A 25512-nucleotide genomic window follows, 5' to 3' on the forward strand; every position below is an offset into this window, starting at 1 on the left:
TTAAAGATTATATTATGGTGGTGAAGGTGTATTGTCAAGAGAAAAAAAGAAGAAAAAAAGACTATTGGTCCCTAGACTCAAAAACAAAATAATTGAATTCACCAACCCATTTATCCGGTATCCATCCCTTCATATAGCTTATGGGCTGTTGATTTCAAGATAAAGTTTTATTAGCGGTCATGACTCGCTAACAATCTCTTAAATATTAAATTAGGAATAAGAGAGAAGGAATTTTAATATTATTTCAAATAATGATAAGAAAAGACATGATATTGGTTTTAATTACAACCACTTGTAATGGTAAATTATAGATGGGTTATATGAGAAATGTTAACAATGAAATCGAACCTTTGTCCTTGTTAAGGTGAAATTCAATCCATCAAAGGTCAAAATAAACCATTTGCAATATATTTGGTGGCTAGAGTATTCTTTGTCCCGTTTTTTGCTATGCAAATGGATAGAGAAGACTCTAACCACCAAATTAAGTGCAAATTGTTTTGTTAATTCAACCTAAAGTATTAGAAAAGAGAAAGGAGAAGAACTTGTAACATCAATAATAATCAATGAACACCCATGAGGTATATTCAGAAGTTCTTCTCATTTCTCTGTTCTAATATAAAGGGGACAAACTAAAAAAAATTGTTCGACTTATCATCAAGAAGAAATCTAAGATGTTTTTTAGGAAAGGTTTAAGAAGGCAAACAATAATTTCATAATTTGATTAAGATGGAGGTTATAGCTAAACACTCTAAATATCTTGCTAAAATGGTGTAGGAAGATCCAAGAAGCATGTGTTTAATTTCATCATTATAGGATTTGAAAGAAAAAACAAACTCAAAGGTTGGAAAGAAATACTACTATGTCTTTCCTTAACCGACCGCATCGTCCACATAAAAATGGTCGCACAATCTATTTCTACTTATGTTATGAGTTGTTTCCTTCTTTCTAAATAAACATGACCAACTTGAAATCGTGATTTGGAATTTCTGGTGGGGTAGCAAGTAGAGTGAAGATTCATTGGAAAAATTGGGAAACTATTTGCAGAAGGAACTGTGAAGGTAGCATTGGCTTTAGATCCTTAAGGGGACAATAAAATGAAGTCATGTTAGCAAAGAAAAGTCGGAACCTTCTTACTAACCTTAGTTCTCTTGTGTTTAAGTGCCTTAACAAAAAGTGCTACCCTAATTCCTCTGATTTGGAAGCAAAAGATTGTAAATAGTAATTTTTATATGAAAATTGCTTTTCTAACACTCAAACTTTTTTAAAAATACATGAAAATGACGTTTTTGCCCCCAACAGCAGTTAACTACCGGTCGGTTTTGTCTGCCGGTAGTTAACTACTGTTCCACATTTACAACTTAAAAGAAAAAAAAACTCCAACGGTAGTTAACTACTGTGGAGCATCAAAATCGATTTTTATGCTTTCAGCCACAAATAATCACCAAATACAAAAGTAGTCTTTTTAGCTTTCAGCCACCGTAATGAATAGTATTTTACTTTGTATAGTAGCTGATTTATAGAGCTTTATTTATTATTAAATAACATGTTGTTTCGTTCATTCCACAAAATCCAGACACTAAGTAGCCAAACAAGTTGGAGAAAGGACCGCCGCGATTTCAGACCACCTGTGGAGAAAATAAACTGAGAAAAGTGATCTGAAATATCATGATGGTCTGCCCCTTCGAATCCAATCCACGACCACAGTAAAGGCCACTGAGATCAAAAGAAGCTACACAATAGAAAAAGATGTTGAGCGTCCTCCACCTTACCACAACCAGGCAAACACAAGCACGCCTCTGGGGATAGAACACCGCGATTCGCCAAATTTGATTTCGTAGGTAGTCTGTCACGAAGCAACTGCCAAGCTAAAATGGAAACCTTCAGCGGAACCTGTTTATGCCAAATAAGATCCAAATCATGTCGAACCTGCGGACTCTCATGTACAAACTTTCCACCAAAGAAATGAGTCGAAAATCATTTAAAGATTGAGGGATGTCCACTTTAGGAATAAGAGCAATAAAAGTAGTATTTATACCTTTCGTCAACTTCCTGTTCCGATGAAATTCAATATCAAACCTCATAATGTCCTCTTTCAATTCAAGCCAGAAGTCCACCGAACTTTTAAAACTATCACAATCCCAAATTTCCGCTTTGACTTCCTCCACCGAAAAGGGCTTAGTGAGGTCGCCCCTTCAGCAAAAGACAGACACCGAAACTGTAAGTTATCCACCATCGGCCTATCCATATTATGTGCCTGAAAATGAGCCGAAAGTGAGAAAAAATAGCCCGACGGACGGGTTGCACACCCTCCACCAAAGAACGTTCCACCAAAATCGAACACAGAGAGTTCCGACGCCTTCGACTCGACAAGACTGAATGAAAGTATTTGGAGTTGGCATCGCCCTCACACAACCAAGAGAACCTCGATTGCTGCCAAAAGATACTAGTATTAAGTCGGGATAAAGAATGAATGTCCGACGTAATACCATGCTGCTCCTCATTCTCCTCTTCCGAAAGCTCATCCTCTTTCCCTTTACCATCAAGGGCGGCCAGCCTATCCTTAAGAGATGTAATCATCCCCTGTAAATTATGAGTATGAGACACGTGCCACTCCTTCAGCGCCAACTTTATTAATTTAAATTTTTCTTTCAAGACACAACCTCCCCATCTCGAAACCAGAAGAGATTTCCAGTTTTCACTGACAAAAAGCTTGTAACTAGGTGTATCATGCCAACATTTCAACATCTGAGAGGGCCTAGGACCCTAATTGTCTTCATTAACTGATAACACCAGCGGACAATGGTCTGACAACCCACGTAAAAGAGCAACATGTAAGCAGTTAGGCCACTCCAAACACCACTCCTCCGAAAGGAGAAATCTATCCAACCTGCTCATTGATTTCCCATCACCCTTAAACCAAGTATAATTTCGGCCATGCAAAAGTAAATCATCCAACATTTTGTCGTCAATAAAATTGTTAAAAGGAGCACAATCTGCAGACAAAATACCATTCCTAAAAAGAACTTCGTTCCTCCCCACTCCGGACCGCATTGAAGTCCCCACAAACACACACCTTTTTTCCTCATTGGATTTAACAAACCGACCATGAATCAACATGAAATGATCTCCACTGACTGAGTCCCAAACCTCAACTTCAGAACTATCCCATACAGTCAACAAACCCCCTGACACCCCAACCACGGACGACATAAACAAAATCATCGCAACTCTTCAACTTTGTTTCCTGAAGGCACAAAATGAACGGTAATTTCTCCCCCACCAACAAACAAACCTCCCTTCTCTTCTCTAGCCCACCTAACCCCCTAACATTCCACGATAAAAGCTTCATCCTACACACCCTCCCCCCTCTCCCCACTAATCCTCAAGCCTATCACTCTCCCCCTTGCTGCCGCCCTCCCTTATGCGACCCATTAATTAAGCCCATTAAATTTAGACTTTTCTCTATGTAGAAATTCATTCTAGTATTGTAATTACATTGTTGAAATATATCAATTTCATTTTCTAAACATGCAAGCAAACACTAAGGGTGTGTTTGATCCGTTAAAATAGGAAGGATAAGACAACTTTAGTTGTATATTGTTTGATTTGTAAAACTGTTTCAGGGAGAGAACAAGCTCTAGGGACATGACGAAAATTGAAATTTTTGTCCCTCACTAAACCACAACACAACTTTCTGTTTCAAGTACAAGTTGATTAAAATACCAAAATAGTATTTTGTCTACCAAAAATTAAGGTCAAATATTATTCAATACCATAAAATTTGTCTTGTACTATTCTACCTTGTGTTGTTATGTTTTGTACTTATTTTTAGCATATCAAAGGCAAAGGATATAAGTTATTGTTCTATTGGATTCAACTTATATAAAAACTAATTGAAGGGAGTCGAACTTAAAACTACTTTGAAATCTTGTACAATCATCTTTTTTGTTCTTCATTTCTACAACATCATCATCTTTACATTAATTTAAAACTTTCTGATCGATTGTCCTTCTTAATTGCAGGATATCTCCTCACAACATATATGCTTACACTTTCTTTAATTTAGCCAAAATAATTGACATAAACTTTAGGAAGTGCTCACTTAGATGAACAATAGGAATGTGAATAATAGAATAAGTGCAGTATTATTTTACTCAAGTGAAAATGAAACACATTTTATTTGTCACCTTAGCCAACACATAAATGATTCCATCACCGCAACCAATAAGCATGGCCATGGTGATGTTTAGTTGACAAAAAAACAAATTGAATCAATTTCAATTCCTTACTGGAATCAACTTCAACATATAAAGAACATATTCATACAACCAAACAATATTAAACTTTAGACATGAATATATGCAATAAACAAACAAAAAAAATAAAATAACATAATTTTTTTTTCTTGGGGGGATTATAAGATATATCTTCAGTACACCATCAATGGTCTGAAATAGTTGTAGAGTCTCTCAATTAGCCACTCTCAATGCCTTCTTGATATCATTCTGTCAAAGATATGTGAAAATGCAAATTAATTTAACCTCTCAAAGATATATAAATATGAATAGATAATTAATTAAATATGTATACAAGCAATTTTAGAGAGAGAAAGAAAAAGTACTTCAATGGCTAATGGTTGGGTGGTTGGACTATAACGTTGGATGACACAGCCTTCCTCATCAACTAAAAACTTTGTGAAATTCCACTTGATCCTCCTTGATCCCAAACTTCCACATTTTTGTGATTTCAAGTATTTATACACAGGTGCTGTATCTTGTCCATTCACACGTATCTACACATCAAAACAAATTTCATGTGTAACATTAATCACCCAATATGTTACATTATGTTATGTGTCATATATGAAGCACTGACACTCTTCGGATTAAGCGTGTCATGGTGTCGGACATGTATCGCGTCTGATATCAACACATAATTATACTAAATTATGTGATTTTTTTCAAATTATTAGTACCATAAACCAAAATCTTGTGCAAGAAGCAACACATATTATATCATACCTTCCCTAAAATGGGATACTCAGCCTTATATCTGTCACAGGCAAAATCTTGTGCCTCCTGACTAGTCCCTGGCTCTTTCCTCAAGAATTGGTTGCATGGAAATCCCAATATTTCAAGACCTGATCACATTAACAAACACAGCATTCTCAAATCAGATTATGTTCTCTTTTTGAAACATCAACAGCAACAACCAAGTCTTATCGCATGACTAGATGGAGTAAGCTACATGAATCAAAATACGTCATAGAAAATCGATAAATAACATATACCTATCTCCTTGTATTTGGTGTAAAGCTGAGTTAACTGAGTGTAATTGGCATCTGCAAAGTTGCTGTATTTTTTTTGAACATGCATGAATTAGTTAGCCATAGAAAAAAAAGAAAACAAACACAACAAGAGAGTACGTAGGGTAGAGTTATTAGAAAATGAAAATAACAACCATTTTGAAGCAACATTAACTACAAGAAGAACTTTCCCCCTGTAGATACCAAGGTTCACTTCTTTGCCCCTTGCATCCTGTTCCAAACCCCACAAATATATATGTTGTTAACAATGATAATGAATCTGTTATGGTTAAGACATTGATATTGATGTATAGTTTTATTTTTACTTATACATCGTCAAATATATCTATGACTTTAGAACTAGTTATGATTAATGTTAAACGTTTTTAACAATATGATAGTTATGATTAATTTATCGACAATATAAAACATTTTTACATTAACCGTGTATATATATAGCTTATACCTTGACTTTGAATTCATGAATAGAATTTTCTGAGACGGATTGTGTAGCACCCATTTCTGTGTCTGTCTTCAAGAGCTAAACAAACACTCTTGTTTCTTTTTCTCTTCTCCTCCAAATTTTTATCCAAAGTTGGACTTTTATGATTATGTCTTGCATATTACACAGTTCAACTATTTATAGCATTCCCATTCTCCAATGTGATTCTGTGAATTAGTGGCGTATAATCCTATTTTTTGATAATAAAGTCAACAAATAATTTTAGTTCCAACATTTTTCCTAACCAATATGTTTATTTCATCAATGGATCAATGTTGCGCACTTCATGTTTTTAATACTATTGATTGGTCAGTTTACACCCTGGAATCATAACATGGCTGCCATGATCTTGTAATTTGGATTAGGATGAAAGAAATCTAATTACAAAAATAATTTATCTTTATTAATTTATTTTGGTTTCTATGTATACTTGGAAAGTCATAGAGTAAGAGGAGTGGATATGCCACATCAACTTTGTAATATCCCGAGCTAGGATTTTTTAAATTTGTAAAATATTTAGAAATAAATTAAAAGAAAAATATAAAAAAACTAATTGAGGGGAAAAAATATAAAATTTATGTATCAGCTAAGAACACACATGAATAAGTTCAAAATTGATCTAAAATTTGAAAATAAAAAATTAAATATGGTGTACCAAAAAAAATTTAAATATGGTATGCATCATTCTTTGAAAATATATATCTAGAGGTTAAACTAATTTCGAAGAAGCAAACTTTTGCTAACGAATGTTGATCCATTTAGATAGTAGGGGAGGTATGCATGCATGTCTCATGGCCTCCACACATTTTCATATACAGTGGAGATCTGTTTTTTGGTAGTGTTACAATGTAACGAGGCAAAAAGAAAAGGAAAAAAAGAAAAAGAAAAAAAGAGACGAAATTAAGTTCCAAGCTTATCTCTCAGAATGAGAGATTCCATGCCAGGCGGAGGGCAGTTCCAGTGAGCAAGGCACCTTCCATGTGATCCTTCCTTAGCCATAAAATCTGCACACATATTTTGTTCCCTAAGAACATGCACCAATGTTGTATTTCCATTTTCATGTAAAACATCTCTAATATGAAGGATGTCGGTAGCATAAGTGTGTAAGGTATGATCATGACCATCAATAATCAGGTTAACTGCTTCCAAACAATCACTCTCGCAAATAATGTTGACATAACCTTTTTTACTACAAAAATCAAGACCTATCTGGATAGCACGTAACTCAGCTAATAACGCATCGCCTCCAACTTCATAGTGGGAAAACCCAGTTATCCAATCTCCATCGTGGTTGCGAACAACACCACCAGCACCTAAACAACCAAAATCTTCTAGGAAGCTGCCATCAATATTGAGTTTGAGTGTACCTTCTGGAGGAGAGATCCAATGAGCTAAGAGACGCGATGAGTGTGGGTCCAAACTAGGATTGGGATAATAAGAAATGCATTCATCATGTAACAAAAAAGTCTTTTGCACCACATCTTGAATACGCCAATGTTGATCCTCAAAAATAGCATTGTTTCTCCAACACCAAGCATACCATACTCCTGTGACAAACAAAATAGAGGAAGTACCCTTTGTCATCTCATGAAGCCAAACCTTGATATCAAATTCAGAGAAAAAATTATTATAACACCTCATATTCAAACGGAGCCAAAGCTCTTTAGAGTGCGGGCAATCACGTAAACAGTGAAGAATATCCTCTATGGGTGAAGAGCAACGGGTGCAGCTTGGAGAAGCTACCATGTTGCAATGATGCCGACGGGCATTAATAGGGAGAGCATTGTGAAAACAAAGCCATAGAAAATGTTGAAGTTTTGCTGGTACTTTAAGGCGCCAAAGCCAATTCATGTTACAATTCACATTCCAATCTCTATTTTGTTGAAGAAGCCAATAGTATCCAATCGAGCAAGTATATTCACCTTTCTTTGCATGCCTCCAAGTCCACGCATCTTGAAGTCGTACATCCAAGTTATTAGGGGCTGGAAGCTGATGAATATAGTGAACAATATCGGTTGGTATCATAGTGGCAAGATCCTGCAAGTTCCACCTACCATCCTCCCACACATCCTTCAAACACATAACTGAATCACTGATGTTAACAAATGGGACCAATTGACAGAGGGGACCGAGTTGTGTCCAGTCAATATTCCAAATCGATGAGTTTCCGAAGCCTACACGAAAACTATACCCTGCAGCAAAATTTGTAATGGCATGTTGAATACCACATCTAGAAGTAATTTTGTCATGAATTATTTTGTTTAATAATTATTATATGCGATGGATTTTACTAATTTAATCATTAATTATTGTCATCATATATTAATGATCATGCGCTTCTTACATTTTTTTTTTTTGAGGGAATGCACTTCTTACATAAATCCGAAGTTCTCCCTATCACCAATGTAACCACTGATTTTTTTTTTTTTTTTAAGGAAGGAATGTAACCACTGATATTTACTTATGTTTTTTACATTTTAAATTATTGGTTCATTTTAAATTATTTTTTTTGGTAGTGCCATTTTAAATTATTTAATAAAGTATCAAGTGATTTTAAAATTTTATAGAAAAAATAGAACTTTTGATTTTATGGTTGAAATAATAAAATTCATTGTTTATAATAATAATTAATTAAGAGAAATATATCATCTCAGAGTTACAGGGCGAAATTATGAGTACTAAATTATTATTATTATTTTTATTTGAATAAGCTAAGTATATTACATAACTGACTACCCGATAATATATAATTAGCTACTACAAAAAGTTTATTTGTCAAAAAATAGTAGAAACATGAAAGTCAAATGATATCCATTTGTTGAATAGATGTATTTCATAATTTTTTTGACACTTTCAATCTCTTAAGCAACTACAAAGAGAGCTAATTAATTAACAATAAAAATTGTCAAAAACAATTGTTAAGATATATTTTATTTCGTTTATTTAGATTTAACCTTCTCGTGAAAAAATAGCCGGCTTCACCACTATTAGAGTTACTCCTAAAACTAACAAAATTGACAACTTCCTCAGGCTCAAAATAATAGTTGTTTAATATTTACACATGATTTTTTTAAAAATGAGATTTTATTGTGTTGATTTCAAAGGTAAAATTAGTATGATTTACTAAAATACTCTTATTAATTATATAGTTTATGGAGCAATTAAGTTGGATAAAATTCAATAAATAAATGTATAATAGTGTAGTATGATTTACTAAAATACTCTTATTAATTTTAGTTTGTGGAGTAATTAAGTTGGATGAAATTCAATAAATAAATGTATAATAGTGAAAAATAATAATAATTGTTGCATTGCTATTTTAAAGTGACAATTATTTTAAGACAAAAAATGTTAAAAAATCAATTATTTTGAGACGGTGGGAGTCATAAGTGTGCATCCATTAACATTTAGATTTTGAGCTATTATATAATAAACACTAAATCCTCTAAAACACCATAAAAAAAACTCTAAATCCTTTAGATTGTGACCATTATTTAGATTTACGAAAAAAAACACTTAAATCCTTTAAAACACCAAATAAAAAATTATAATTAAGTAATTTTAACAATCCAGTTAAAAAGTAAAAATTACTAATAAAAAGTACAATATGCTGGTACTTGAAAAATACATTTCTGAAAGATATTTTAGGATTTTTAAAAGTACTGATTTTGAAGACTTTGGGGAGAAGAAGTATCTTTCGCTAAAAGAATCAAACGGCTGCAAAGGATGAAGGGTACAGCATTATTTTCTTAGCCGGCCGTGAGTAAGACATTTATCCCAAAAATATGTGCATTACCTCAAGCTTCTGGGTCCAATGTTCCAGTTGAACACACCAACTACGATTATATATTTCAGATTCCGAAAGCATATCAAACCACTGTCCCACACGGTTTTATGCAAGAAGGCTCAAACATCTAAAGAATTGGCAACCACTAACAGGCCATGCACACAGCCTTGAGTTGGCATACCAAATACCCAGGCAAACAATGTATGGGAGAATACAGTTGAATTGGCAGAGAGAAGTTTCCCTTCAATTAACAATTCCAGGAAATATTCACTGAAATGTACACATATGTACTGATCTAAATTCTATAAGGGCTTTCATGAAATAAATTATAGAATTTGGCGGTGGAAAATTTTGACACAACCTAAATAAGTTAAGGTTACACCTCTCTGACAACTCTACAACGACTTTTCCTGCCCTGCATTCTGCAGAGAATAGGCTTAAAATACATATGTACAACAAATCTAGTAGATCATTCACATGTCCTGTGCAGATTATGTTGAATCCTCCTCAAAGGAGTCCTGCATGTACAGAATGATGGACCATAAACACCTCCTAAACAAAGCCAGAGTTCAGGCCGAAAAGAGGCTGTATACCTAGCAATCAAGGAGGGAAACATGAATACCACAAACACTAATAGTTGGAGGACAACCCGACAGTTAATCAGAAGCATACCAGACTTGGATCCTTGGTTACTATCACCTGGGCCGCCAAAAGCCTGGACCTGACATGCAAACATAATTTCCCATTAATTTTCCAATGTTGAAGGGTCTAAGAAGATCATCTAATAGAAAATTATCATGATAGAGGAAAAATAATGGTAAGGGGGAATGAACCTCTGTTTGTAACTGGAATTGCATCTTCAAAGGGTGGTCTAAATGGCATGGTGTTCCTGTGATTCATTGACCGGGGAGGAAATCTCCACCCGTGATCTGGTATTCTAGGTGGTTCACATGGATGACACCCATATGGGGAAGGCATATCTTCGTCATGATACCTAGGACCTACCAATAAAAAAAGCTTAATTTAAATATGCATATCAACAAAAAAGAAAAACTAGCACCATCAAAATAAGCATCAATTATTCCAATCTTACCGGGATAAGGTGGGGGGACATCCCATCTCTCTCGATAATCATATGGAGGCGGTTTTAATCTTTCGTGATTATTATGGTAGAAGTGTTCTCTCTCCATGTTCTCCACGAAATGTTGCCTATTGGAGTAAGGAGGTGGTGGTGGAACCTCCCTTCGATGTCTTGCATGCTGTTCCCCATGAACAAAAGAAAACTGATTCGACGGCACATGGCGAGGCGGCCTTATAGAGTGCCCTCTATCATGCATAGTAACACCATCAGAATGTCGATAATTTACTGGATGCGGTACAGGGAAACTGTTGAAAGAGCGATCAGACTCAGAAATGTGTGCTTCCCTATATTCTGGGGCATGATGGTGCACTGCATTACTAATAGGTTGGCTACTCCTCGGTGCAGCCAAGGGCTGATCCATAGGGTGAAGTGGGTTGTCTTTCACACGCTGCAAAAGGACCAAGTAGAAAGGACACCCATTAGTTGTTAACTCTTGGTGCCACTGATTATTTAAATAGTAATCTTAAGCGAAATTTGTGAAACATACCTGTGATTCTGTATGACCTCTAGAATTAAATACAGTACGGCATGGATCAGAGGTAGATGAAACAAGATGTGGCATAGGAAGTGGTGGTGGAGGAGGTGGTGGTGGAGGTGGTGGTGGAGGTGGAGGGGCTAATGGTGGTGGCATGGAAGATTGAGGCACAAGCTGATGTGGAGGGGCGGATGGCAGAGGTATATTATTGTTAAACTGTGTGGCATTTCCTCTATCAACATTGGAAAATGAATTCGTTTCAACATCACGAGAGGGAGACACATCTTCCATTTCAAGCTCACCGTCAACATCTTCCAAGATATGCCTGTGTTTATCAATTATAGAAGTCATTTCATGTACTTCAGAATTATGCTCAGGTGTGACAGCCTCAAAATTGCCTCCATCAGAATCACTCTCTTCATTGTCATCTTCATCTTTAAGCATTCGAGGCATGCAAAATCCAGGTAACTGCAAACTTGAGTTGCTACAAGATCAAAAGAAAGTTTAAGTAACCACACTCCCAGCAGTGTATGATAATATAGAAAAAATTGTTCTAACAAAATCAAACCTTCCATATTCGTCAACATGCATACCCTCCATTTCTCTTATAGGGTCATCCAAAGCCCTCTCTGTTCTTAATGATCGTCGTGAATAGACGCCTGCAGAAACTGAACTATATAAATCCAATTCCCGGATATGATGGCGAACCATGGGCTCTGGTAGGATTTTTCTCTCCAACCACAGCCTTAAAACCTATAAAAAAGTTAAAAGATAGTGTTAACAAAGAATGATAATAAAAAACAGAGCAGTCAGAAAAAAAGCATGCAGATTTAACTCTACTAAAAATGAAACTTAATTAACTTGCCTTAAGACATTGCCTACGGTTCTCCTGTGCAGCATTTCCGGGAGGCACGGCAGCAGATAATAGTCGAGGTAGGACTGCTTGGATAGCGGATGAATATACTAAACAAACATCACCTGGAAAAATCGGACATCTTAGATATCAATTAATTATCAAATGTTGGCTTCAATCTATTCTTTCTTCTCTTTTGGTCAACAAGACTCGAGTAGCAAAGCAATAAACAAGTTACCTTTTAAACCTCGAGAAAACTGTGCAATAGAGTCAACAAGAAAAAACAAATCCACCCTCCGATGCAGACTTGATTCAGTTTCAAGATTATCGGCAAGAATTTCCATGACCTGTAATACGCCAAACATCCAAAGATATGCATATGGCATCAAATAAAAGACATGGTAAATTTCATAAAATAAAAAATATTGCATAGGAATTAACAGCAATGCTCATTCAATGATTTTAACTCCCATTGATGCCCAGATTCCAGAAGAAAAATAACACTACATACATGTTCCAAATTTGAGGTATAAATTCAAAGCTACACTTTGGAAAGCAAACTCAATGAAACTCCAATGTGGTTAGAACTCAAGCTTTCGGTTAGGCCTCTTATTGTATTATTATATTATATTGGGCTGCAATTATTATGTTATCAGCAACAGCCAGCATGTTTTAGTAAGCATTTATGTTACTAAGCATGCATTTATCTTATTAGACAAATTTCAAATAAATGGGAAAACTGAAGAAAAAATCAAAAAATTTATTTTGGGACTGGATATTGATTGCTGCATACCAAGATTTCGAATGCTTGGGAGAGACCGAGACTCTCAAATTTCTTAGATAGGAAGTGTCTGTCTATCTATCTATACACACACGCACACAGAGGATAAAAGATGGCCTGAACATGTGTTTATATGTGGGGGTGATCCTCATCTCACAAGCCAGTTGTGTGGGGTTGTGTAAGGCCCAACCACAATTTCTAAGAGAGACCAATCTCCTCCCTTTTTTAGAGAGAGAGAGACCAATCTCTTGGATTCTTGGAATGGAGAGACCAAGACTCTAGAATTTCTTCGATAGGAAATTCCTTGTAATAGTAGACTCTTTCCTTAGAAACTAATTGGCAGTTATGGTTAGTTATGCTTTTATTGTGTCAGTTATGTTTATTGTTAGGAATAAATGGAGAAATTGATTATGGGATAGTTATTGAATGGTTATGGGAGAGAGGGAGGGAAAGACCAATCTCTTGAACTCTTGGCAGGGAGAAGAGATCAAGACCCTAGAATTTCTTAGATATGGATTTTCTTGTAACAGTAGACTATCTCTTTCCTTAGTTTATGTGTGAATTCTGCATTCCAAATGGTGTGTGTAATTCTGTTTCTGTTGTGAACATATGCTACCGCCAATAAAAGTCAGTTTCTACGATTAAATAGTGTTTTGGTACCAGTTTCTAACACTTTCAGCTTAATTCCCACATTATAACATGCCCACTTTGGTCTCATTTCAATAAGGAAATCAATGATAAACAAATGATCTTCAATCTATTTCTCTACAGTTCAAGTGAAACCAGTAATTCAATACCAAAAATAAGGAAACAGTACAGTACAAAATTATTATAATTAATGATAAATGAATGATCTTTGGTCTTCACGTCAATAAGGAAATCAATGATAAATAAATTATCTTTCGTCCATTTCTCTACAGTACAAGTGAAACCGGTAATTCAATACCAAATGTAAAGAAAATATGCAGTAAAAAATTATTACTACTATAATCTATTATCAAACATCTGAAACTAAATTGTACAAAAATAATGGTTTGAGAGAAAAGTCTGTTGTAAAAAGACAAAAGTACTACGCATATTCAATTTCAAATCATGATTTTTCCCTCTGTAGTTGCAAGTAAAAATATTATATTTTGTATTTAGGAGCAGTGAAGAGAAAGCCAAGGGTCCCATTATTGTACTAGTATTGAGGGAAAATAAAAGCAGCAAACAAACAGCAATTTGAAAATTTAGTTGTTTCAATATTCAAATAGTAAAATCCATTTCATGGTCTAAGGGAGTTTCAAACTAGTAGCTATAACGACAACCATATAACATTAACGATCTTATTTTGACCATGATTTGAGCGATGATATTTCTGGCCATACCAGGTGTATAATGCAATGAAAATTCTCCATAACAAGGATAGACACCAAACTTTAATTTATAAGCAATTATCAAGAACCTTTGCACAGAATTTTAATAACTTCACAAGCAATTAACCATCTTTCTATGATACATGAAGTCACGCGGCATAGCGGGTTGTGGTACAGCCACTATGTCAAAGTTTAGGGAAACAACACAACTTATACCACAGTACCACAAATAGTACCACTCATAAAAGCTCAAAAATAGAATAATACACAAAATTGATGACATATTCGTAATTTATAACCAAAATTCATTGTTACCAGTATTATATATGAATAAAAAAAAATTAGCATGAAATTGACCTAAACGTCCAAAAAACCGCGACAAGGGGCCCCAACACTATGCAACACCAACAGTGGCCGCACAACCACTACTGACTACAATACGGCGTTGTTCAACTTCCTCTAAACTAGAGAGAGCTATAGCCACTATTTGACAACACATTGTACTATACCCATAAAAGCTTAAAAATAGAATAATACACAAAATTTAAGACAAATTCAGAACTACTACCAAAATTCATTGTTACTAATATTAAATATGAGGCAAAAATATATTAGCATGAAATGACCAAATTGTCCAAAAAACAGCAGATAGGGGCCCCGACGTTCCGCAACACCTGTAGTGGCCGCACAGCCACTACTGACTACAGCACAACATTGTCAATTGCAGATCATTGTGGATCTCGGATAGCGGTGCATAGCGGCCGACCACAAAAGTGATATAGCGTAAAGCGGTATGACAAATAGCGGTCACCGATATTTGATTATTTTTTGAACAAATTACATGAATAATGGTATAAAGTATAAACAAACTTATATATTTCTAAAAAAAAAACTTATAATACTCAAATCTCATGAGACATTCATAAATCAAAACACCAAAAAACAAAAGATAGAGGAACAAATAAAAAAATCAAAACAAGAGAAACCATAAAACAAGAGAAAACAGAGGAAGAAAAAAAGAACAGAGAAACCATACAACAGAGTCAATTTGGTTTTAAAAATCCCCAAAATGCCCTAAAATCAATTTAGAAATTTGGAAACTATACAAAATGTTTTAGAAATAGGGTCAATTTGGAAATTTTCAACTAAAATCAAATAGCGGCCGCTATCCGCTACGCCGCTATAGCAACTGCTATCTCATTCCGCACCGCTATGACGATTAGCGTAGCGGTTCGTCGCCGCAACACTACGCGCGGCCGCTATTGACTACTATGGTTCAACTTCCTCTAAACTAGAGCGCTATCTATATTTACTTGTGATATAAACTACATTGTTGGTGACATGTCATCTTTACATAGCTCCTCGTTTTTTTCCTTGTAATCTTAAGATTCTATGGTGTTGTGGCAGCTCTAAAATAATCTTTTTCATTTTATCTAGGGTATACCACACCCTTTGAACTACATTTATTATTATATATTCCCTTGATTACTAGCCACCACTCACTCTATATATAGCCACTAATTGACAAAACATAATACTAAATTGTATATGACAGAACAATAGTAGTTTATTCAAATTCCGCTATTCTATAGCGCTGCTATTTGACAACACTCCTATACAGCAAGAATGCTGTAATGAAAAGGGAACTAAACAATGCCAAAAAAAAAAAAAAAAAACCATTGATAATATTGCAGAAGACTAACTAAAATAAAAATATAAAGCTCAATCTCAAACGCTATCTATATTTACTTGTGATATAAACTACATTGTTGGTGACATGTCATCTTTACATAGCTCCTCGTTTTTTTCCTTGTAGTCTTAAGATTCTATGGTGTTGTGGCAGCTCTAAAATAATCTTTTTCATTTTATCTAGGGTATACCACACCCTTTGAATATTTTTTATTATATATTCCCTTGATTACTAGCCACCACTCACTCTATATATAGCCACTAATTGACAAAACATAATACTAAATTGTATATGACAGAACAATAGTAGTTTATTCAAATTCCGCTATCTATAGCGCTGCTATTTAACAACACTCCTATACAGCAAGAGTGCTGTAATGAAAAGGGAACTAAACAATGCCAAAAAAAAAAACCATTGATAATATTGCAGAAGACTAACTAAAATAAAAATATGAAGTAGGCTCAATCTCAAAGCAACTTTGTGTTTTTTATGATTAGGGAGGTAAAAAATGGAAAAACAGTATGATGAGTCAGGTCAATGCATCAAGCAATGAACAGTCTTCAAGAGACCTTCCCTCCAAATTGTTGGTCTTGATAAATCGAAATGATTCTATACTCCTTATGGAATCCATACCTAAACACTCATTGTCAATATTAAACTCAAGTATTAACAATCCAAAATTGGGATGCAGAAACAAAACTTCTATTCACACCATTCACCTCGAGATCATATTTGGAGGAGGATAAAAATCAATTCGTTTTTAAGAACAAGTGCACATGAGACAACTAAATTGTACCCATGCTTTTTGTACCAATACCCTGTCTTCCTCTCAAAATGGAAACACAGCAGAACTAGAGGACTGAGATAGGAAATACAGGACCATATAAACTATAACAGCTAGTTTCATATCTACTCTACATACTCTTTGACTCGATGACAATAATAATACACATGGAAGACTCAGATTTCATGGGATCAATGGTAAAAAATCCTAAATAGACAAATATCGACAATGTAAGTGGATCCAATTATATCAACAAGTATTCACTATTCAAATTCAACAACGGAGCATTTTCAGAGTAGGAGAGAGTGAATTTTTAAAAAGAAAAAGAAAATTGTACCTTATCTGCAATGCCAAACTTTGCACAGTCAATAGCTATGCGTGTTGCTCGGCCAATACTTTCCTTTGTCCTTTTCAATGTCCCAAGCATTGCTTCAAAGTACAACAAAGCAGCACGTCCCGCTTCAGTTGACTTACCCATTGATCTTGATTGTTGAGTTGCCTCAGATCCATACTTACTTTCATCGACAGGACCAGATAAAGTTTGTTTCTGGTGCAAATGTACATCAGGACTACAACTTCCATTGTGAAGGATATTACTACTGTCTGATGTAGATACATTGCAAATTGACGTGTTTGGAGGTGATCCTTGTGGAAGGCAATCTCCCCCATCTGTCAGGGATGGACTTGACCGAATGCCCGAAACAGCCTTTTGACCCAGACAGTCAGATGTTGAAACAGAATTCAAATCCTCCTCTGGTCCTTCACATTTTACCTCTTTTACGAACTCGCTCCTGAAATTAAAGAACAGTCACGAGCTTTTTCTTGAATAAAAGAAATGGAGCATAAATAACTTTCTTTAATTGGTCTCATTTAATATTTTCCTATCACTGAAACATGAATAAAAAATATCACTTTACTAGGATTCCACCATGGCAAACTATCAATATGATCTAAATGAGGAAAGCATAAGTCTACCTAGCCATATATTATATAACAAAATATCATAAAATTTTAGTTTAATACTATTAAGATTGTTTTATTTTACATTCATTTTCTAATTTCGCTGTGAAGATTTGTATAAAAAATATTCAAGGCCAAGAACTATAAAAAGCCACTACTAAGCTTACATGTCATTTGCTCTGTTGACATCATCTACTGCTGGCTTCAAGCACTTCGTACCCTCGGAAATACCAACCTCATTTTGAGGCGGATCAATATTAGGGGAAATAATTTCTTTCTTCATCACATCTGCCACAGAATGAAGGTTTATTCCATTGTGCTCTGATGTATTGGATGTTGTATTTGAATGATTCGATGTTATAATATTGCCTTCAATATTTGGTGGTAATGACAGGGCAGGTGAATCGTGATTGCTTTCAGCTTCATTACATTTTGAATCAAGATTTGGATTAGTTTCCCCATGCACCTGAGTTTTCAAATCCACATTAGCAGTGTGACTAACCACAAAATCACTAAGTTCTTCAATTTGATCTGCAGCACATTGGAGAACATTCTTGCCAGTTTCTTGTGGCTGGAACCTGGATGACGGCTCATCCACTTGATTAGATAATTTATTCTCTGTTGAAATCATCGGATTTGAATTAGCTGACAAACTATGCACAATTATATGAGAAGAATCACCACCACCACAGGCATCGAACTTTTGCAACTCTAAACTGCCACCTTCATGATCATTAATAGCCACATCTGGACTTGTCTTGATAGAAGATATACAGCATGTGGCAATTGATGTCATTCTTGAGGCTGATGATTCTATATGAGCTTGACCTTCTTCAGCTGCATTAGCTGACATGGCCTCTAAAGCACGGTGAAGGCGTTTAGATGGAGGTAAAGCAGCTTCGCAGTCCACAGAGCAGAATGTTTGATCTTTCTTAGTATTACAAACCTGATTTTCAAAACATGGTGTACAATTCTTTGAAGGAGAAACATTATTCATGGTGCCAATCAGGACAGATGAGCCTACATCAGCAGAGCCTCCATTCTCACAATTGGAGGAAGCTATCATCTGCGGTGGTGAGTTAATATCTTCCTTACAGCTTTTCCCTGGAGTATGTAGAATGCTATTGAGCTCTCCCTCTGTGGAAGATGATTTACCCATTCTGACTCTCCATCGTTTCACAAGGGGCAAGTGTTCATCTCCATCTTGCTCAAAGCATCTCTCTTCGGAATTTCTGCAAATGTTCTGGGAACTTTGACTGGAATTCCGCACACCAGGTTCCTCCTCAACTCTAATGGTTGGCTTGGAAGTATCATTGGTTGCCCTCTTCCTATTTGGGTTTCTTTTCTTCTTATTGACCACACCCTTTATTTTAAGATCAAGGCCTTTGTTCAGCTCAACTTCTTCAGGGCATTCACTAGTTTCGGTGTGTTTAAAATTTGAATCCATTGCACTACCCTCATTCAAACTAAATTCATCAGAATCATTTGTGAGAATTTCAGAGCTGTTGTCTTTGTCCTCCATGCTACCATTCAAGACCAAAGCAGATGAATCAAAATCATTACAACCAGCAAGATCAGGTGATTTCCTAAGACGTTTATTCCTTCTAACAGATGCACCCTGGGCTGCATTGGTTAATTGGCTGCCAGCATTCTTTCCACTGTCATTACATGGAAACATAAAGGGTTGGACTCGTGATGAGCTTCTATTCTTTCGTACTGGCATATGCCTATCTGTTATGAAGCCCTGTGGGGATAAGTCAGCAGCGGATCTCTTTCGAGAAGAGTAAGTTAGTGGCTTAGCCGAATGTACAGAAGCAACATTCTCAGTAAGCTCCTTTGATGCCTCGTTATCATGAGATTCATCTTTCAATACAGCAGCTGAGTCATCCTCCGCTGGACATACCAACCCATGGCTATCAATATCGGAATTTGAAGATTTCATAGGTAAAGTAGGCGATAAAGCAGGAGCATCTGTCTGATCCTTGTTGTATGAGTTGAATGGCTTTGAAACATTTGCATCAGCAACATTGCCACCACAGTTAGCTTCACCAAGTTGTCTCTCTTTTTTTAATTTCTCATAACTATCGACAATCTCCTTCACAGCACGAACAAAGTCAGCACCCTTTCCTTGACGTTTGACGAGAGATTGTTTTTTCTCCTCGGTAAATGCTTCGACATCAGCAGGATTGCAGAAAGCACTGCACACACAAAAGATGTAAGGTATAATGTGCAAGAGGGAAACTAGATGATAGAGATCAAAAGTTGCAAAATTAAGTTCATTATTACTTTTATCATAAAGAAAGAAAGAAAAACATTATTATCAGTACTCAAAATACCTAGCAGTCTACATTGCAACACAAAGAGTCTTCCATAAGGCCCTCAAATTATTGAAACTATGGCCACTTTTTCAACCAGATCTCCAACAAAGATAGACTTTCAAACTTCACCTCCTGATACTATGGTTTTACCCTATCAGGTTGGTTTAAACTACTTCCTTCCCTTAAAAAGGGTTTAATCAACTTTTAACACTAAACCAATTCAATCAAATCCAACCTTACTTATCATTTGATGGCAAAAAATAAGCAGCAATTCTCAAATAAATAAATAAACTGCTTGTTTCAAAATTGAAATTTGCTTAAATAATCTTCCCCCAATCAGTTCAAAACCTCAAGTATGCATAACCAGATGTTGTTCAAGACTGTACAATGCTGTCACACAATTATACGTCATAAATCTACAACCTCAAATGCAGCTATTGAAACCCTACTCCAGCTCACTCATCAAAAATGCAAATACAATACTAAACAATAAAATACTAGCACTGAATCAATATACAATCACAAATCTAGAACTAATTGTTACAATTAATAGAAATTTGAGAATGCAAATTTTTCTCCCAAATACTTTTCTACCACTATAAACAACTTTTTCCCTTGAATTTTCATAACTATTTACCCACCCAATTGGAATTCTAATAAATTATGTTGATATAGATTCAGTTCCCTTTAATCGTTCATGCAAATTGAACATGCTCCTCCCTCATCTTAGTCGCAAGTAGGAAAGGCCATCCCCATCACAAGGCTTAACGAAGGCTCTCAAATCATGTAGCATTTCAATACCGTTAAACTGCACTTTGTTAAGAAGGATGGCCTAATCTATTAGGTACCCATCATGAGTACATTTTGAAGAGTACTAAAGCTAGGTTGGCCAAATATATTATGCCACAGAGAAACAAAAAGGAAGTGTGTGGAGTTACAGTGTTAGTGGCATTTAGGAAAGGTGGTAAGACGCAGAAAGGTTTACTTCCCTCTGAGACAAACGCGCACAAATACACTAACCCCAAGGGTTAGCTTGACAAACTAACAACCAGTGTTTGTCAAAGCAGGAAGTAAACTTTTCTGTTAGCAGATTGGTCCTTGAGTTTATTGATTCACATACTAAGCCTATATGCAGCTTCACTTAGGTTTGTAGGACAAGCTTAATGTAAATTAGTTCTAATTGTTATAATTGTCAGTTACAGTTCTAATCTAACTGTAACATGATTAATAAATATTGTACACATGTAATCAGTTGTTGTGAGCAAAGACTTCAAAATTCAGAAATTTCTCTCAAATTATCTCTTCGTTTTACATTCTCTTTCCAAAATCTTCTCGGCAAATGAGGGGCTTAGGGAAATAAAGAACGGAAAAACAAGAAAAATGCAGTCCGCCAAAGAAAGTTGGGTGTATTTAAGGTTTAAAACAGGCTGGTTCTGTGTGACTCATCTGTATTTTAATTATCCTATTTGAAGTTGTTGTTGGCATCATTTCCATCATGGTAACCTTGGAGGTCATGGTCACTATGGAAATTAGCAATGTCATGTAAAAGCCAGCCTGCCATGACCTCAGAATGGAGTTTTGCAATCGAAGGCAAAAACATTGCAACAGATGCCGTTGGAAAACATTGGTTAGAATTTAAAAAACACCATATTGGGTCAACAAAAGAACTTAGCCCTACTCCAGTGTCTCTTTTGTTTGCAAGTCCGACATCAGCAAAGATACAAGCAAATAGCAGCTATGAAAAGTTACAAGTTAGGCTATCAAAAAGTGGCTAGTCAGTAGTCACTGGCCCTTCATGGGCAAGCTTATGATGGACCATTTCAGGCAACAGTATTGAAGTTGCAGAACAAGATGAACCACCTGCCAGGCTGGCCACTTTTCTTGGTTCGAGTCCTATTAAGAAATTTCTGACTGATTTTTCATCATGGCAATTTATATGAGGTGATTTAGTTCAATCTGATGATCCAATACAGTATTCAAAACTATGATGATAAGAAAATGCTGTAATAATTCCATATCAAGAGTGATCTATGTTCAATTGAAGTTTTAAAATTTCAATTCAAATCTGACGGAACCAGGTTATGACTTTGCCAAATGCAGTAACGATTTGACAACAGAGAAAAAGCACCAAACCGCAGGAAAAAGATGCTGCACCGCATCTGAAGTACAGTAGTGTGCAGCGGCCACCATATTAAAAACAGAAAATAAACTTGAAAAAAAGTTGTAGATGTTTAGAGTATGTGAGCTTATGTATCTTGTTCTGGTTTCCCTTCCATGTGGTTACCGTTGCTAGTTATTCAGTTAGAATTACAACTTAGCACTGTTGGCTAGTTACTGACTATGACCGAGTAAATGAACCATATAATTTATAATTTACAAATATGAAGTTCACTGAACTCATAAAATTAGAAATACGATAATCAATTAAGAAACAGTTTTTCGGTTTCTCACTCTTTTCTCTCAGGTATCGACTTCTACTATGGTAATCAGAGCCTGTGAAGCCTTCCAAGCCTATGGATCCTCCACAGTTTCCTCCCTTTTGGCGGAAAACATGGAGATTCCTACATCGCAACCTCCTCTCCAGCCAGATCCAATTTCCCCATGTCGCCTGCCTGAATGCAGGCTAGACTATTTTCAACTGTTTCCGCTAGCTCTGTCTCTTTGCTGGCAAACTCAGATCCAGCGAATGTTAGACTGTGTGAATTTATGCAGTTGGTTCCAGTTTCTGTTGTATGTATTATAGCTGTTAGTTGTTCTGTTAGGATACAACTCAGCAATCTTAGTTACTGAGTCTAACTGACTCACTGTGCCTACAAGTATGAGTTCACTTATCTTGTAGCATTAGAATAACTAAGATTCAGAAATAGTTTTTTCGGTTTGTCTCTCCAGTAGACAGTAGTAATGGCCATTCAAAAAAAAAAAAAGACAGTGGTAAAGTCATATTCTAACTGTCAATGCTCAAAAGGTGTAGCTTAAAGACAAATTCTTAATAAATACTCAACAACACAGCTTAAAGACCCAATCAATAACCTAAGGCACCCCTATTAACAACAAGTCAGTAACGTTGTTACATGGTTTTAATAAGCTGAAGGATTGAGAATGAATGAGACAGGAATCTTTCGACCATCATATTTTCTACTACACATCATAAAAATAAGCCAATAGTTGATAAGCTAAAATGAATACTAAAATAGTCATAAAAATTGACCATCGTATTTTCTACTACTACCTCATAAAAGTAGGCCAACAATTGATAAGCTAAAATGAATACTAAAATAGTCACAGGCAATTGATAAGCTAAAATGAATACTAAAATAGTCAGAGACATATAAACTGTATCCTACTGGTATTTTAAATCTGGTTTAACTGTCCGACAAGCTGACTCTCGCAACAAAGAACACATCAAAGTAAATTATTGCCACCATTAAAATATAGTAAACTATATGCATGCCATGTAATTAAGCATTGTCCCATGATGTATTGTATGATGACTCGACCGTAATCTTTTACCATACTTAGGTAAAACTACGAAAATGTGTTCTCAAATAATACAATTGTGCACACTAAAAAAGGGAAAACAGCATTGCATATAAACACCATAAACCATAATAAGCATATCACCCAAGTTAAGCTCCGAGATATAATGTCAGTAAAGAAGGGAAACCTTATTTAACACTGCCTAACAGCACGTTCATAGCTATCCTAATAATATGGATATCACAGATTCACATTTCGCTTAAACTAGGCTTGAGTTGGCTTGGTTACAAAATTGAAAATGGTAAAAATTTCATAGCTAAAGTTTTTGTTTTTTATATTTTCATTTCAAATGTAAAAGCATACTTACATTTGTTGGGTTCCAAAAAAGAAAACAAGCACTTTCTTCAAATCAGTGGAGTAACCCCACTTCTCCGGCTCACTGACCTGCCACAAGCAACAAACTTGAAAAGTCAAATGGTATATCAACAAAGAGAAAAAACAAAAAAGCACTTTCTTCCAATCAGTTTTTTAACCAAAAGCCAATTCTCTTGCATCAACAAAAACAAACGTGAATTTGAATGAATTTAATTTTGAACAATTAATTTGGTTAAAATTGAATTTGAAGTGAAATAATTTGACCTTTCACGTTTTTACTCTAAAAAGGAAGCTTGATTACAACAACTTTGTGCAAATTTGACAACCAGACACAAAAACTACTTTTTGTCACTTCAAGTCAAACAAAGATTTGGAGGCAAAACCAATTATGAACCTCTCCACCATGAATGCAAACACACATTGATGGTGTTCCGGATTGAAAGTTGAGTTGAAGGTAAATCTTGCACTCTCTTCTGACACACTCATGCTTTCATCTTTCTCTCACTTTTCATTTTGTCTATGAAACAAGCATAGGATATATAGCAATATTTTAGCTTCTATCACTAAAATAAAGAAGGAAACAACTCCAATAAATCATAAATTCCCTTCACTACTGATTCGTGCGAAAGTAAGGACGTCAAAAAAATTAACCCATTATTATCATTTGCTTACCCCCAAAAAGTCTCATAGAAGATTTTTAGTTTTACCCTAAATTTCAGGATTACCAAGCATGTAGTTCACTATTTAATCCATCATTATCATTTGTTTACCCACAAATAAACTTCTTTAAGAATTTTTACCTTAAATTTCAAGTATTACCAAGCATATAGTCAACTGATTATCAATATTTTCCCCAGGTAGACAGTGATTGTGAACTCAAATCAGGTGATATTTTCAACCAATTGTCACCGTTTCAATCCAATTCATCACAATTACCAAACAAATAAGAAATTAACTTCCCCAGATAAAACCCCAGTTGAGTTTACAGTAACCATTTGCTATAATCAATAATAAATCAATAAAAGTTGCAAAACCCATGAATAAAAAATTAAGTCTAAGACTAGGATCCACAAAATTAATGAATAATTACACACTAAACCAATAATTTTAAACTCAAAAGAATTCAAAACTACACAGTCAACATAAAAATCTAAACTTTTAAACATAATTAGCGGAAAAAACAAACTTTTTAACATAATTAGCTAAAAAAATGAACTTTTTAACACACTGAACCAATAATTCTAAACTCCACCAACATGCAATCCAAAAACATATGAAAAAACGCATCCCAAACATAAAAATATAAACTTTAAGACATAAATTACAAAAATTGAATAGCAGTTACCGTGGCAGGCCATGCAGGGAAGCCTTTAACTTTAGCAAGAACTAGATCGCCAACTTTCCATTGACGAGCGGCGGCAGCGGCGGCCGCTGCTTTACTGCCTCCTTTTCTCCGGCTAGGTGCCATCGGAGGAAGCCGACGCCGCTATGGGTCAGATGAAGTAAATCGAATTGTGAAATCGGTTTGTAACTGAACGAATTGAAACTGTGTTGAATTTGCCTATGGAATTGAAAGGCATTGAATTGAGATATTGGATCGGTTTGAGAAGAAGACAGGGTGTGCGGAGAAAACCCTAATTTAGAGAGAGAGAGAGAGAGAGAGAGAGAGAGAGAGAGAGAGAGAGAGAGAGAGATTTTGTGTTAAACGC

The 25512-nt window shown here is 35.4% G+C and overlaps 2 protein-coding genes across 5 annotated transcripts; both read right to left on the minus strand.

Moving 5' to 3' along the window:
- Window positions 1–4126: 4126 nt before the first annotated feature.
- Window positions 4127–5997, minus strand: LOC146956565 (putative glutathione peroxidase 4). The gene is made up of 6 exons (XM_085729486.1): window positions 5772–5997; window positions 5461–5537; window positions 5291–5352; window positions 5022–5140; window positions 4622–4792; window positions 4127–4505 (listed from the first exon to the last, which is right to left on the minus strand). The coding sequence occupies exons 1-6, from the start codon at window positions 5823–5825 to the stop codon at window positions 4470–4472; spliced, it is 519 nt and encodes a 172-aa protein (XP_085585612.1). The 5' UTR covers window positions 5826–5997; the 3' UTR covers window positions 4127–4469.
- A 3819-nt stretch (window positions 5998–9816) lies between these two features.
- Window positions 9817–25512, minus strand: LOC146956566 (protein HUA2-LIKE 3-like). 4 transcript variants are annotated; one of them, XM_085729503.1, is made up of 12 exons: window positions 25149–25512; window positions 23796–23872; window positions 17801–19831; window positions 17011–17464; window positions 12302–12410; window positions 12076–12188; window positions 11779–11963; window positions 11223–11694; window positions 10688–11123; window positions 10428–10595; window positions 10267–10309; window positions 9817–10179 (listed from the first exon to the last, which is right to left on the minus strand). In XM_085729503.1, exons 1-11 carry the CDS (start codon window positions 25269–25271, stop codon window positions 10290–10292), a joined length of 4188 nt encoding a protein of 1395 aa, XP_085585629.1. In that variant the 5' UTR covers window positions 25272–25512; the 3' UTR covers window positions 9817–10179; window positions 10267–10289. The 4 variants fall into 4 exon arrangements, with proteins under 4 accessions (XP_085585629.1, XP_085585627.1, XP_085585624.1 ...); XM_085729501.1 differs by having other exon boundaries at window positions 9817–10187; XM_085729498.1 differs by having other exon boundaries at window positions 10267–10315.

This window comes from Medicago sativa, chromosome 1 (genome assembly GCF_051527215.1).
Source record: "Medicago sativa cultivar Bolivia chromosome 1, Bolivia_mono, whole genome shotgun sequence".
Taxonomy (NCBI): domain Eukaryota; kingdom Viridiplantae; phylum Streptophyta; class Magnoliopsida; order Fabales; family Fabaceae; genus Medicago; species Medicago sativa.